Consider the following 15,390-nt stretch of genomic DNA (forward strand, 5'->3'; position numbering starts at 1 on the left):
CCTCTGCAGAAGGGAATGCCCCAAGGGCAGCAGGGTTCTTGGCCTCTCCTGGCTCCCACTTGTCAGCCAGCACCTAGCACAGGGCCATGCTCCTGGTGGGGGCTCAGGAAACACTTATGAATTGAATTAAAAACCTTCTTTCAGGCTCTGAGCGGTCCCAGCTGTTGGCTGCCAGCTGTCAGGGCTGCTGGGAGAGGCCAAGTGCATATTCACTTCAGATCCCTGGGTCGCCCTGCGTTGAAGGGCCTCCAGGACCATCTTAAACTGCATGGGAGCCAGGCCGTGACTTGGCTTCTGCTCTTTTTGGTTAGGGTTCTAAATCTTCTGGGCTCCCCTCACCCAGCTTCCAGGAGTGGGGGTCAATGAATGTGAAGTAGAGAAGGATGCATGAAAGTCTCATGAGGGGACTGTGCAAACCATTAGGACAAACTTAGATAACACCCCTCATGGGGATATGATGCGGTGATCTCAAACCACCCCCTTAAGCACAGCCAGGCAGGCTTTGGCAGGGAGAAGACCAGCAGCCTCTAGGGAGGTTCCCGCCAAGCCCACACTTGGCTTCTGTTCAGCAGAGTTTCTCCGTCCCCCCATATGGCCCGTCTCAAGCCTAGCCATGCAGCTGGGGGGCTTGCTGCCGTGTTCCCTAAGTCAGTTGTCCTCCAGGCCAAGGCAGAAGGGGCCGGGGCGGAGTAAGAAGACTTGCTCCTCGGGGGAGAGAAAGAACGGTTGAAGCCACAGCAGCGGGAGTGGAGAAACTGTCGTTGTTTCCGACGAGTCCACAGGGTGCTCGGCGCTGTGCCCATAGCACCTCATGCTGCATGTAAACAGCCCTGGGTAATGGCACTGTTGGTATCTCAGGTCAAGAAGAGGAAACTGAGGCACAGAGAGGTGGAGTGATTTTCCCAAGGTCATGCAGTTCGGAGTGGTGGAGCTGGGCTGGCTGAAATTGTGGCCTGAGCCTGCCCAGTAGTGTGGCAGGTTTGGTCCCTAAGTCCTGAGGGTCTTCAGAGAAGGGAGAGCGTTGGGGTGGGGGTTGGAGTGGTCATGAGGACTTCCTCCTGTGTCAAGGCCATGGAATGCAGGGCCGCTGGGTTTGGCGGTGGTGCTGACGCTTGGGATTGGTGCTGTGAGGCCTTTTGTTTGAAAAACAAGTAAAACATGCATAAAATCATGGGATCTTGGCTCACCTCCTAGAAGCGACTTAGCCCAGTGTAGGAATGAGCTACATTGCCCTTACCCCTACCCCCAAGTAACTCAGACTCTGCTTGAACACTTCTGTGACCAGAGGCTCAGTACCCCTCAGGGCAGCCGAGGCCACTGCGGGGTGGGGACGGCTTGGTGGCCTGGGGAGCAGAGGGGAGCCCAGGCCAGCCCTGGGGCCATCTCTGACCTCTTCCTTCCCAGCTTTCAGTCCAGCCAAGCTGACGCTGATCCCAAGGGCCGGTGCTCATGTCTCAGGCAGGCTTTACACAGAGCACTCCACCTCACTTCACAGCCCCCTGTCCAGGCTGGAAGTGTTGTGCTTCAGTTTCTGAAAAATAAATTTGTCACCAGGTTGCTTGCCCTGAAAACGGGCTTGGGCCACTTTCAGAAGGTAGGCACCCACCCCTGTGGGGATCCCCAAAAAGCGAGTGGGAAACAGCCATGGAATGCCTGGGATAGGGGACAGCTGTCTTTCGGCACAGTGGCCTTTGATTCTTTAATATTTAAGCCACATACAGAGGCTCAGGAAGACAGAAGTTCAAGAAAGATACAGATGATAAAATTCATCCTCCCCTGCCGCCCCGCCGCTCGCTATGAATCCCATGGAGTTAGCAACCATGTCAGTAGTTGAATAAATGTGCTGAGTTAGCAGTTGAAGAAACATCTCTGTGAAACTACTCTTTCTGACTCAGCCTCCTCTTACAAGCATCGGGTCATGATCTGAGCTGAAGGCAAACAGTGCTTGTGTGGGGGTGGGGCTGCTGCTCTGCCCAGCTGGCTCTTCTGTGACCCCTACTTCTCTCTATGAGGCTGGTGGGGAAGAGCCTACTGGCTCCTACCCATTATCTATTCCCACTTCTCCTTCACTAACCAAAGTACAGTCCTGATCATGACAGATATGTGTCTCATTTTTGACAACATAGATCCTTTACCAGCCTCCCTTACAGCTAGGGTGGTCATGTGACACAGTTGTGGCCAATGAGACACATACACAGAAGTCTCCTGGGGAGGAGCCTGGGGGAAATTTTTTGCATTGCTGATAAGAAGCGGGGCTTAGTCTGCTTGATTGCAGATGGAATGCATGGAGCGGGGACAGCCATTTTATAACCACAGGGAGGGGACTCTGATGCTGACATGACACTGTCATGCTGTCCAACCAACACCAGACCCCAGTCTCTGTGATGTGCAAAAAACCAAAGCCCTATTCGTTGAAGCCATTGCAGCTGAAAGTGAATGGTAGTTGCCATCGTGGCTGGAGACAGGCTTTCCGTTAACTGCCCTCCATTTTGGGAACCTGGAGTCAGGAGTCAGAGTAGATCTGGAGGAGGTGTAGTTAGAGCTTTGCCCATAGCCCCTTGCTCTCCTCACTGCAGTGGCAGTGGCCTGACTTCCAACTGCCAGCACCTGCACTTGTTGCCTGAGGGTGTTCTCTGTCTATGGAGCCCATTTTGCCAACCATGCCCGAACCAGAAGAGCAGGGAAATGAATGATCCCTGCACGCATCCTCCACCAAAGACTGGTGGGAACTGGAGAGCAGATACCCCAGCTCCTCTGTCTGTGGGTGGATGACTCTGGGGGCTGTGATCCACATGGGTCCAGAGTCACCAGTGGGATGAAGCCCCACTCAGAGCAGAAGCTAGTCTGCTCAATAACACAGCTTTTATTGGTTTCTTTCTGCCCTGTTGCACTTTCCCACTATCTCCCCATGTTTCCTGGGTCACCACCCAAAGAAGACACTTGCATTCATACACTTCTGGGATCACTCAAACTAAAATAATATTTTTTAAAAAGATTTTATTTATTTATTTTTAGAGAGAGGGGAAGGGAAGGAGAAAGAGAGGGAGAGAAACATCAATGTGTCATTGCCTCTCGCGCACCCCCTACTGGGGACCTGGTCTGCAACCCAGGCATGTGCCCTGACTGGGAATCGAACTAGCAACCCTTTAGTTCGTAGGCCAGCACTCAATCCACTAAGCCATGCCAGCCAGGGCTAAAACAATATTTTTTAAGGCCTAAAGTTAGGTCAGTGGCCATCAAACTTTTTTGTGCACATGAATCTCCCAGGGATCTTATTTAAGTGCAGTGGGTACAACCTGGGTGACATGACTCAGACCCTCTGAGGTGGGGCCCAAGACTGCATTTCTAATAAGCACTTGGGTGATGGTGAAGTGCCAAGTCCACTTGTTCTCTAGGGTTTGGACCTCTGATGCTGTTGACCTTGCTCAGACAAGGGGGAGATGAATGTGGGTTAGAGCAGCTTGGGAGAGCTTCGGGGAGGAAGGTGTGGACTTGGAGCTAAGTCCAGAAGCTCAGGGAGGACTGCAGTGGGCGGGCAGGGGGAAGTAGACCTTACCAGGGAGGAGGGAAGCTGAGGATTGCTGGGGTCTGAAGCCATGCCCCGAGTGAGCAGGAGGTTGGTGACTCACCTACCTGCCTGCAGTTGCTTATGGCCTACTGGCTGCAAGGTGTGGCCCGTTCTGAAGGGCAGCACCGTGAGGAAGGCCTGCTTCATCCTCTAACTGCATCCTTCCTGTTCTCATCCCTAATTCCAGGAGGAAAATTCAGACTTTCCCAGCTCTCTCTTTATCACCTTTCCAATTTCCTCTCTTTTACACACTTCTGGACTCTGTCTCCCCTCTGCAGAGCCCTCTCTGGTCATTGTAGCTCACAGTCATCTCCCTCTTCTGAAATGTAATGGGACATGTAGTCCAAATTGCACATTTGATCATTTTATATTTTCATTGTGCCGTGATTATTTTGTGTGTGAATCAGGAGTCAGCAGATTACTGTGGCAAAGGACTCTGAGGTCATCCACACTCACATCATTGTTTCGTCACTCACAATAATATCCGGTTATTTATAGCACTCCACAGCGTATACAGGATTTACATATAAGGTTTTCATTATAGACTTAAGAAACCGGCCCTGAAAGATCAGGTGGCTAGTTGGTGTCCTCGGTGGACAAGGAGCATTTGGTATCATTTTACCTCTTCTGTCCTGGGCAGAGAGTTGGGCACACCAGGCTCACCAGGAGATGAAGCCACCTGCCTGGCACCCCCTGCTGGTCTCATCAAGAACACCAACTAATGCCTTTGTCCAAAGCTCACCCTGGAACCACAATAAACTGGGGCCCTGAGAGACCTCATTCTCCTGAACTCCAGCCCTTTTCTTTACAACAGCAATTTCCATAAAGAATTGAAGGCTAAGGAACCATACTGCTTTCTGCCATCATCACCCAGGGTTGCCCGTTGTTGACGGGGCATGGCAGCTCACCATTCATGCATGACGCAGGCCAACAGCGCAGACGCCTGGCTCTCTGCCTGCCCATGCACACTCTTTAGAAGAAACGCCTCGAGTCCTAAAACACATCCATCCAGGAGCAGGAGCTCACACAGACATTCCACTTGCCAGCCTTGCGTTCTGGCGAAATGTCAACAGGCCCTTTAAAAGCTTCACCTGGACTCATGAAGTCATGTCCATTTCAGCAGCCTAGGACATCCCCTCTGGCTGATGCACATGTGCAAGAAAGCTCCCCTCACTCCTGTCCCTGCCCGCCCAGACACACCTGTGCCAGCTGCCACTGCCCAGGCCAAAGCACCTTCCACACAGCGTTTCCTTCCTACATGCATGACCACAAAGTGAGACCTTGTCTTTCCAAATGTAACCCCGCAGCATGAACTAAGCTGGAAAGTCAGTGAAGGGGCCTGGAGGGAATGTGGGCAGAACAGGAACTGTGAAAATGGATCTGTTGTAAGGCCACCGGGAGGTGACAAGGCCTGTGAGATCGATGAGTAGAAAGAGAAGCCACTGCCCCTCGCTGACCCCATCTCCCGAGCTCTGAATAGCTGCAGGCACAGGAGCAGGTACAGGACAGCACTAGGGTCAGGGACACTGAAAGGTGAAAAGTAGAGTTAACCAGAGTTGCGCGGGACCAAGGGGCTGCACCCGGAGCTGCAGGGAATTGGAATGCTTTCAGAGGGGGCCAGGGAATATTTAAAGAGAAAATGATATTGGACTTGGGCCTCCGAGGATGACTAGAAACTCTCCAGGCAGAGGGAATGACGTGAAAAAAGAGGCGCCTGAAGGAGCGTGACGTGCAAGCTGCGTGGGTCTGGAGAGTTTGTGCCAGGAGAGGGAGTGCGCCACCCAGTCGATTCTTAGGGGAGACAGGAATCCTGCAGGGCATTCAGGTGGTCAGATCTTCACGATAACCTCGGGCCCCCTATGAAGAATGCACCAGAGGGGTGAGAGTCTGGAAGCAGGAGGCCCCCGTGGTGGCGTGGGCTCAGCTAGGACACTCGAGTGTGTCACAAGGTCTCTCTCATCTGAACTCCTGGGAACTCCCTTCATTACCCTTTTTCTGCACCTAAAGATATTTCTGGATCATGAGCTGTCTTCACACTCGCCTCCCAAACCTGACTGTAAGCTCCTTCAGCAACGGGCTGTCTCACCCGTTTCTGTCTGATGCCCGACACCCCACCTCCCACAAAAGAACTCTCCAGGGGGCAAGTAATCCATAAACTTTGTTGCTGCTGATGTGGGGGATGGCAACCATGATCCAAACCACACCAGGGCAAGTGCTGAAGGAGTCTGGGAAGCGTCTGCCTGGTTTCCTCAGAAAGAGATTTGAGCTGAGGGCAGGAGAAAGGCTTCGCTGAGGGACGGGGGTGGGTGTGCCATGGGGGATCCAGCCCTCCACAGCCGCCTGGGCCCATGGCTGGTCCTCAGGGGCCAGCAGTGTGGCTGGTCTCCGTCACAGAGAGACGTAGCTGACGGGTACTCCCCTGTGCTTGTTACAGATGGAGCCGGGCAATGGAGAGCCAGAGACTCTCTTCCTCACCCTCCCACTTTCCCCTCATCTCTCTGTCATCTTAAGCAATGTGAGTAATGCCAAGTCTATTATTCTTAGAATTATCAAGAACGTCAGAGCTAGAAGGGACTCCAGAGGGAATCTGTACCACCGCCTCCCTTCCCAGTCTAAAAGGTAAAGGCCCAGGGAGGTTCCAAGCTGAGACACCTATCTTGTTTGGGATTGGACCTGGAGCCCAGGTTCCCTGACCCTTGGCCAAGTTTTGTCCATGATCTCACATGGCCTTTTACTTACTTCTTTCAAGTTCAATATGATGGCTGTGGACTCAGGGGCTCTCTGGTTCTTTCAGACAAGTCATTTAGTGGGTCTTACTGAATAGAGGCCATGGCCAGGCCAGGGTTCTGTTCTGGGGGCCACAGAGAAGATGTGGTCCCTGCAGGAGTTGAGAGTCTTGCCTGAAAAATGGGGATACCTTCCCACGCAGTCCAGTGTAGGCAGGGGCAGGGAAGAGGAGAGGCAAGATCTGAGGTTGTCCCACATGCATCCTTGGTACCCATGTGGTTCTCAGTCTCTGGATTTAAAGCACTTCTGACTTCCATCTTGGAACCTTGGTGTTCCCTTCTGCATAATGGGCCCATCAGGGATCCCTCTGCTCTCAGGCTTAGCCTTCCTGTCCGTGGCATGTCTAAGTCGCTTTTTGAGGGACTGCCAGCCTGGGCACATGCCTGCCAGATCTGTTTCCTGTCAGAGTGGGGACTCTTCTCAAGGGAGGGACTGAAGAAACCCCATGTGTGGGCTGTCTATGGAGGCCTAGGTTCTGGCCCCTGCTCTGTCACAAGGAAATTCTCAGCTCATTTCACTAAGATCAGATCCCATGTGGGTAGAATGAGAGACGTGAACTGTAAGTCGGTGCTGAAACTGGCAGCCCTTGGTCCAAATCTGGCCCACAGATATGAGTGTGTGTGACTGGCCAACCAGAAATGATGTCTAATGCCTGGAGACGAGCTTTGCCCTCTTCTGCTGCCCATTACTCCCCCTGTGCTGACACCATCTGAGCACACGCCCCTTAATGAGACACCACCTCAACACTCTAAGGACCCTTGGGCTTGTCCCCCAAGTGCATGAGAACCAGTGAGTAACAGAGAGGAAAGCTCAATCCCAGGGTCTCACGGTGCCCTTCCATCTATCTTGGACTTAGCACAGTGTATCCTCACCTTGGTACTATTGATGTTTTGGGCCAGACGACTTGTTGTGGAGGCTCTCTTATGCATTGTAGGATGTTTAGTGGCATCATGACCTCTACCTACTAGATGCCAGTAGTGTCTTCAGACAATGTCAGGTGTCCACTGGGAGGCAAAATTACTTTATGTTCAGTACCACTGTCCTAAAAGGATAGATGAATAGTTCTCTTTAGGGAATATGGGAAAATAAGGAAGATAGGTCATTCATTTCCCCCAAGAGAGGAAAAAAGAAATATGTGGTCAGGGGAGGGATCCAGAAAAAGAGCTGGTGGGACCCCTTCTCCTCGCCCTACCACCCTACCCCTGGGACTTAAACACCATTGAAAATGTTTTTTCTCCCTGCCATGGAAGAGCAATACGGCTGCCTATTTCTCAGTTTTATGGGTGCAATTGTTTTTTCCCCAAAAGATGTTGAAATCCTAACCCTTGGTATAGGGTCTTTGCAGATGATCAAGTTAAGATGAGGTCATTTGAGGGGGCTCTAATCCCATGTGACTGTTGTCCTTATCAAAAGGGGAAATTTGGACACAGAGACAGACATGACAACATAAAAACACCATCTATATGCCAAGGAATGCCTGAGGCTACCGGAAGTGAAGAGAGAGGCAGGAAACGGAGTCTCCCTCACAGCCATCTGTAGGACTCAACCTTCCCAACACCTTGATCTTGGACTTTTAGCCTGAGACCTGTGAGACAATAAATTCTTGTTATTTAAGCCCACCCCGCCCCTGCAGTTTATGGTCCTTGGTTACAGCAGACCCCCAAATAATATACTCAGCAAGAAGAAAAAGAGCAGCACCAGGTTGCAGGAGGTGGATCTGGTTTGTGCATGACTCTACCATATGAAGCAGAAACTCAGAAAGTGGCAGGAGCTGGAAGAGAAGATGCACATACTGATGGGACCTGGTCTCACCAAATAGAGTCAATAACCAGCACTGTGCCTACAAGACACACAAGTGGAAATACAGCACATCTCCAATCACTAGAAGCTGGAAAACTACCCCGAAGAATTAACAGCTTCCGTACATGCTAACTACATCCATCATAAATTCGTCTTTAGTTTCTGTTATCATATCACTGTCTCTGGGGACCCCTGTCTTGTCATCATTTGCCCTTTATAATTTATTCATCTTGTTCTTGCCTGCATCCTTTCTACTTATCATTCATCTTTACAAGTTGTACATAAAATTAGATGGATCCTTCCATGGCAGGGCTGTCAGGAAGGAGATGGGCTTCATCAGGGAAGCCCCAGGATAGCTGGTGGAAGTCCTTCTAGAGTCCCTGTGGATGCCAAATTAGAGGTGGCATGGGCAGAAGGAGAGAGGGAGGGTGGAGGGAAGGAGGAGGAGAGGAGACAGAAAAGGCAAGTGGAAAAGATAAAAGAAGAAAGGGTAGAAAGTGAGAGGAGAAAAGCAGAAGAAGAAAATGACCAGAAGGGAGAGAAAAGAAGCATAAAGAGAAAAGAGAGAAAAGGAGAGAGAAAGGAAGACAAAATGGAATGCAGAAAAATGACAGTGAGAGGAAGGAGAAGAAATACAGAAGAGATATCCACAGAGAGCAATGCCAGAAACTCAATTGAGGTGTTTTTTTTTTTTTTTTTTAAATTTTCCACTTTAACATCTTCTCTGGTAAACTCAAAGAAGGTCACATTGAATTTCCATGGAAATGACCTGTCCTGAGTTGCAACGACCTGAGTCAGGAGGTGTGATGGCAGTGATGTTACATGTCTACTGGGCTGAAGAGAGGGGATGGGGAGGGACATGGCCCAGAGGAGTATGTAGGTTTGCTTTGTATTCTCAGGTTGCCAGAGTGAGGGCACAAAAGCCAATCTTTAACTAGTGAATTGGAACTTTAATGTTTACCAAGCAGATATATCTCCCACTCTCCCCCTCCCCCTCCTCCTCTTCTCCTCCCACCTCCTCTGCCAGCTCCCTCTTCTGCTTCCAGGCCTTCTGCTAACTGGATCTAGGCCTTCCCCCTCAGCAGCCCTGGGGAGGAGCCCTTTCTGCTGCCAGAGGCTCAGAGTGCTGGTCACTGCTGGCCATGTCACCCAGTTTTCTCTAATCAGAGTCCTTCCTGTGAGACCCTACATTCCTAACTTTGGAAACAGATGGGCTCTTCTGGGAAGACAATTCCCTGCAAAGTCCCAGAGGCAGGGAGAGCCAGGACTAAGCAGCAGGGACCTATTTTAAGGGACAGAATTTTTCTAAGAGGCTTCCTGTGTACAGCCAGCCCCAGGGGGCTCTCAGTGGATATCTGCTGCTCAGCTCACAGCTCCTGACCTATCATTTGTGACTTGTCTCTAGGCTCGTTCTCAGACCAGCATTCCTATCTGGTAGATGCATCTTCCTCCCAACTTTCTATTTCTAGCTTGCTAATATCATGAACAAAACCTTTGAGAAACTTCTGGACCCTACAGTCATCTGTGCCCTCTCTAAAGCAACTGGTGGCTCTAGAAAAGAGAAATGGGCGTCCTGGGTTTTTGTAGTAGACCTAATGTTGGTCCTAGTTTGGGCAAATTGTTCAATCTCTCTAAACCTGGGTCTCCTTGTGTATGGAAGATAATCATGGTATCTCCTTCATAGGGTGGTTGTGAGGATAACATTAGACAATAGAGGTAACATGTTTTTATCATGCCTGCCAGACAGTAAGTGTGTAATAAATATTATTAAGAGGGGCAGGGGATGCATTTTTAAAAATTTCTGTGTCTGCCAGGTCTCTGAGCACAGTGCCCAGCACGTACTGAGAAAATATTTGTTGATGGATGGAGAACTGCCCCATGTTGACTGTACCCTATAAATAGTAGAACAAACATTAGGAATGAAAGAGAGTGGGTTGGTGAGGGGCAGGGGCCAGGAGAGGGAGAGAGACTGCGAGTGTGAGGAAGAGATAAAGATGGAAAGTGGAGAGATATGTGGAATCACTCTGCCTAGATGGTGCTGGAAAACACTGATCAAAAGGACCCTGGTGAGGGTTTGTGGTTTAGTAATCTCATTCTACTGAAGTCATGCTAAACTCAAAAACAAGAATCCATTTGTGACACTGGTCCAGGGATGACTTCAATAGCCATCCAAGCGACTTTGGTTAGGCTGGTTCTCAGGCACACTGACCTCTGAATTGTAAGAACAGCCACTGTGGTCTGGTTTCCGAGCTTCCACTTATCCCAAGAGAAATGTCAGCTCCCCCATCAGTCCCGAAATGAGAACATATGTGAGAGGTGCCCCTAGTTCTTTGTTGTTGTTTTGGTTGTGGTAGTGTGTTTGTGCATGACAACAACGGGATTGTTTTCCTTGCTGCCAAGAGGATGCTGGCTCTGTAACTTGCTGGGAAAGAAACAGAGTGGGCTGCCTGCACTATCTTCTCCCCTCCTTCTCTCCTCAGTGAGAAAGTGGAGAGCTGGTTTTAATGGATTGACTTTAATGGATTTTGAAGTCTGGAAAAGTGCCTAAATTGCTGAGGTTACCAGTTTTCCAGTTCTTTTTTCAATTTCTTTCTCCTTATTCAGACAAAGGGTGACCTCACTGGGGCACATACTGTGGTCACCCCAAACCAGAAGAGGGCTCTTTCTGCCTCAGCCCCACCTGGTAGGATCACCCATTACTTGGTTGGTTGGGAGCATTTTGCTTGGTCCTGCACTTACATTTGCTAGTGGCACACACACTCTCTGATCTCAAAGGAGAGAACCGACCAACAGTAACAACACAAGTTCTGCTTCCTGGAATCCAAATGGCTCCACCTGAAAGCATATTTTTTTTTGTCATCCTATTTTTCATTTGTCTCCATGTGAGTTTGTGCAGGGACAGTATGCCCTGGGAAGTTTGAGCTGCAATCCTGTCTTTTCTCCTTGCCTCTCCTGCTGTGGCCTGTGCCGGCCCAGAGAATTGTGAGGAGGTCTTTGAGGCCATGAGTCTCCCTGTGAGGCCTTTGAAGAAAGGATGGCATTCCAGGCAACCTCAAGGGGACTCTAGGCTATGTTTTAGCTCCGCTGTTGAACTCTCTCTTCACATCCCAACATACATTCACATTTCTTTCTGTTCTATCTTCCAAACTTGCCCAACTCGCCTTTGTGATTTCAGAAAAATGCCACTGGATCTCCCAGTATGAAGGATTAGCACAGATTATGGGGAACAGTGTTAATTATTGGTGGAAGGGGGGCTGGCGCGTCGCTCCAATGTGCTCCTGATTTCCCCTGGGCCTTTCTGCCTGGTAATAAGCCTTCTTTAATCTGGCAGGCCCCTTAGTGAAATCAGCACCACGGACAGTGGTATTGATTGCTTCTGAGAAACCATCACAGCTGCTCAACCAAATTACCTTTGATATGTGACCTTTAATGTAATTACTGCAACATCAAAGTATTTCTATAAATTATTAAAGAACTAATACACTCCATCATTTAGCTATTCTGTTATATGTAAAATAAACAACCACAAGTTAATGTTAGATCCTGAACAATCCACACTTGCTCCTGAAATTCCCCCAGTCCTGGGCCTTTCCCCCTTCAAAACCCTAAGCCTCCCCCTCCCACTTTCTCTTTCTGTTTCCCCATCTAATTCCAGGCTTTTAGCCATCACGAAACTCCCCAGCAATCTCTCTCAAGCTGATGAAGGGCCTCCCATAACAATGTGGTATTTTCTATTCCATTCGGGTGGCTCTAAAATATCTATCACAATCTCCCCCAAAACAAAGTACCATAAACAGTTTATTAATCAGCACAAACCTTTCTCAGAAGCTTTGATTATCTTACAATATGGCTTTATGCTTCACATATAACATGGGGCGATGTGGAGCATATTTCTGCCATCTTACAGAGGGCACCCAGAAAGTAATTACTATAATATATGTGCATGTAGCCGCGCCACTAAAAACCAACTGGGGAATGGCCACTGTGCCAGAGCTGGGCTCCACATAAAAAAACCGGTGTGGGGTACTATTTCCATACATTTGCATGCGCGGGTATGTTATTAAGATGATTCAGGCCCGTGCTTTGCAATCACAAATAGCAAAATACAATACAAAGAATGTCTTAATGGAGGGAAGGCCCTCCCCACCCCTAAACGGGTAAAGAAGGATCTTTGATACAAAGAAAAGGCTGCCCCTGTCGGGGGTTGCTTTTCTCTCTGTCTACCTGGTTAACCTTTCCCGCTGTGGGGCAGAAATGGAAGCGTGTGTTTACATACTATTGGCTTGGTAAGAATGTAAACATGCATGCGTAAACATTGGGGAGCATACGTACAGCACACACGAACTTCCCTGCAGTGCCCATTGTATAGTACAGCTTAAACACGGTATATTTATAAATTCTTTAAATTATGCCCACAAACACGCACATCTTTCCATTTATCTTTTAGATACTCGGTGAGCTGTATATTTCAGCTCCCATTCCACACCGCCCCCCCCCCGCCCCATCTCTCTGAACCCACAGGAGACGCCGCGCAGACCCTTGACCTGAGGAACACTTCTTATTTTATGGTGATGAACTAGCCTCGATAATAGCCATGGCTGATATCACACCCAGTTAGGGGGGCCATAAATAATTCTCTTCTCCCCAGCACAGAAGCAATAAACCAGGGCTGAGGCGCGATAGTTTATCAAAGACGAGGGCCGGCTCCTTAAATAAACACGGTGATCTCACTCGGGCGCGGAGCCTGGATGGAGAGGCGCCCCCTCCTGCCCCGACCCCACCCCTGGAACAGCCCGTGTCAGACGTCGATCGGCTCGTGTTCAGGCAGCCCCCGCCACCGGGAGCCCCGCGGGGCGGGGGCGAGGCAACTCCCGGCTCTCGGGGCCCTGGACACCCGGAGTGCCTGCTTCTGGCTGCCCGCACAGGCAGTGCGTGGAGGAGACACCCGATCAGCAGGGGAGGAGCCCGGCCCGAGATCTGTGGCCTTGACCAAGTTCGCCCCTTTCCGGGCCTGGACGGCGGGGTTCGGGGCCGTTTGGCGAGGTCTGAGCTCAGCGCCCACGAGTCCAAGCCTCCACTCTGCGCCTCGCAGCTTCTAGGAGCGCAAAGGCAGGCGCTAGCTCGCGAGCGGAGGCAAGGCGGCACGCCCGGGCTCGCAATCCCCCCCGCCGCCGCGTTGCAGCCGGGTCTCCCGAAGTCGCCCCCTGTCGGCGCGTCCGTCACTCGCGCAACGGCGGGCGCCACTTACCCCGGGCAGGGTCTTCTGCTCGTGCAGCGCGCTCTGGGCCTTCAGCGCTGACTCACGCTCGCAGTAGGTGAGGAAAGCGCAGCCTAGGGAGGGAAGCAAGCGGCGAGAGGGTCAGTGGGGAGCCCCGGGGCCGCGGACGCGCCTTCCCGCCGCCCTCCTCTCTCCAGCCCCTCCCTGCTCTTAGTCCCTCTCCCCACCTCTCTTTCTCTCCTGTGCATTCTACTCCAGGCTTCCTTCCTCTGCGTTTTCCTGTCTGTGTGCTTCTCGTCCCTCGCGTTGCTGCTCTGTTTTGCTCCTTCGGCAAAATCTCCCCACCCTGCACCTCCGCCCCTCCACGCCCCCTCTCCCCCAGGGTCTCTTCCTGTCTGCACCCCCTGGAGCCTCAGGTGCCTCTGTGCTTTCCCTTCCAACATCTCTCCCACCCTCCCTTCATCCCTCCCTCTGGGCGCTGTTCTCTTTCAGCTCCAGCCCCAGTACCTCCCAAGGGCAGCTTTCACCCATCACCCCCAGCACCTCTAGTCACACTTGACCATGAATTTTTATTCTGGCCTCCCTAGGAATGCTGCTGGCGGCTTTACCAAGGATGGTGGAGGGACCCTCTTGGCCTTCCAAATAAAGGCTCCATCTGTAAAGAGGACCCCAGGCCAGGTTGGCCCAATAAAATGAATGGGGCTGCCCATGCGTCCTCTGCCCTAGCCCATTGCCACATTTGCAGTGAGATCTTCACATCCCTCCCAGTCACAGGGCTTCCTGGGCTTATCCAGCCCACCAATGTGCAAGGCTGGACCTGAGGCTGACCCTTGGTCTGCCTCTTAATTCCCTGGGTGACCCCTGCAAATCACATCTATCCTGCCTCAATCTCCTCTTGTGTGAACTGGGAGTTTTGACCCATTGGTCTCTATGGTTCAGTCAAATGTTACCATTGAGTGAGTCTGACAGCACCTTCCCAGGAAATCCAGATTTAAGAGCACTGTGCCTAGCTCAACGGGTGACTTTTTAATGCTGGCTTTCAGGCACGGTGACAAGGCAAAGAGAAGGCTTGCTGGTGGGAGAGTTTCTGAAAGTTCCCTCACACTGCCCGGGATTGGGGCCTCTTCCTCTGCCTGCAGACATGGCCGGGGGTGACTTGGGAGGCCTGCAAAGCTTGGGACCACAGGGAAAGTAAGAAAGCCAACTCTGGCCAATGGCAGGCTTGACTTCTAGGGGGAAGTGGCCTCAAACTTTCCAATGCCACCCATGTCCTCAGGGAAGGCATCCTGCAGGCTGGCCACTTCCCTTGTTTCACTGTTATCTTTTTCTCCCTTGTTTCACTCTCTTTCTCATTATCTTATCTGACCTCCCAACCACCTGCATTCACCACCTCTCCCCTTTCTTTTGTTCTCACAGTCTCCTCACTAGGTATGCCTCTCTCCCCGTTTCACTTCCCCCATTTCCATCCATCTTTCCAGAATCGGACCAAGGTCCACCTTCTCTGGGCAGCCCTCCTTGACTGGTTTACTCCTTCTCAAGCCCTAGCTTCCCTAGCTGTCCAGAGCTGACCACTTAGACCTTCTTATGGCCATTTATGAACTGTTTCCTGAGTGCCCACTGCGGGTCATGTTCTGTGCCAGGCCTGGCAGCCAAGACCCTCTTGTCATGAGGTCTGCAGGCTGGTGGTGCCCGTCTGGTGCCAACACCAGCCCTTGTCATCAGGCTTGCTCTGGCCTCTTATTTCCCCGCACAGAGCACTCCCAATGTCCACTCCAGCTCCTGGCCCCTCCACCACCCAGTGAAACCCCTTCCCTCCTCTTCCAGTATAGAAATTAGTCCTGCCTCCCTTCCCTTCCTAGCTTCAGAGAAGATTTTGGAAGGGAATATATGCATGATGGGGACATAGATATGAGAGGACAGGAGCTGGGAGGCAAAAACTCTCAGCTCCCCGCGGGCCCTCCGCCTGTCCTACCTCCAACTCCTGCTCCAGGCCGGGAGGAGCTGGAGTGCCGAGGAC

General features: G+C 51.2%; 1 protein-coding gene across 20 annotated transcripts in view; it reads right to left on the reverse strand.

The window, feature by feature from the left end:
• CELF4 (CUGBP Elav-like family member 4) overlaps nt 1-15,390 on the reverse strand; it is a 295,212-nt gene that overhangs the window by 205,809 nt on the left and 74,013 nt on the right. For all 20 annotated transcript variants that reach the window (XR_008529995.1, XM_054583572.1, XM_054583564.1 and 17 more), the window contains exon 2: nt 13,404-13,486. Coding sequence is in view for 19 of the 20 variants with exons in the window: in XM_054583572.1 (XP_054439547.1) it covers nt 13,404-13,486 (83 nt within the window). In the remaining variant the exon portion in view is untranslated. The remainder of the gene's footprint in view (nt 1-13,403; nt 13,487-15,390) is intronic.

This window comes from Pteronotus mesoamericanus, unplaced genomic scaffold (genome assembly GCF_021234165.1).
Source record: "Pteronotus mesoamericanus isolate MK-2021 breed Mesoamerican mustached bat unplaced genomic scaffold, CSHL_Meso_final contig_74, whole genome shotgun sequence".
In the NCBI taxonomy this organism is placed as follows: domain Eukaryota; kingdom Metazoa; phylum Chordata; class Mammalia; order Chiroptera; family Mormoopidae; genus Pteronotus; species Pteronotus mesoamericanus.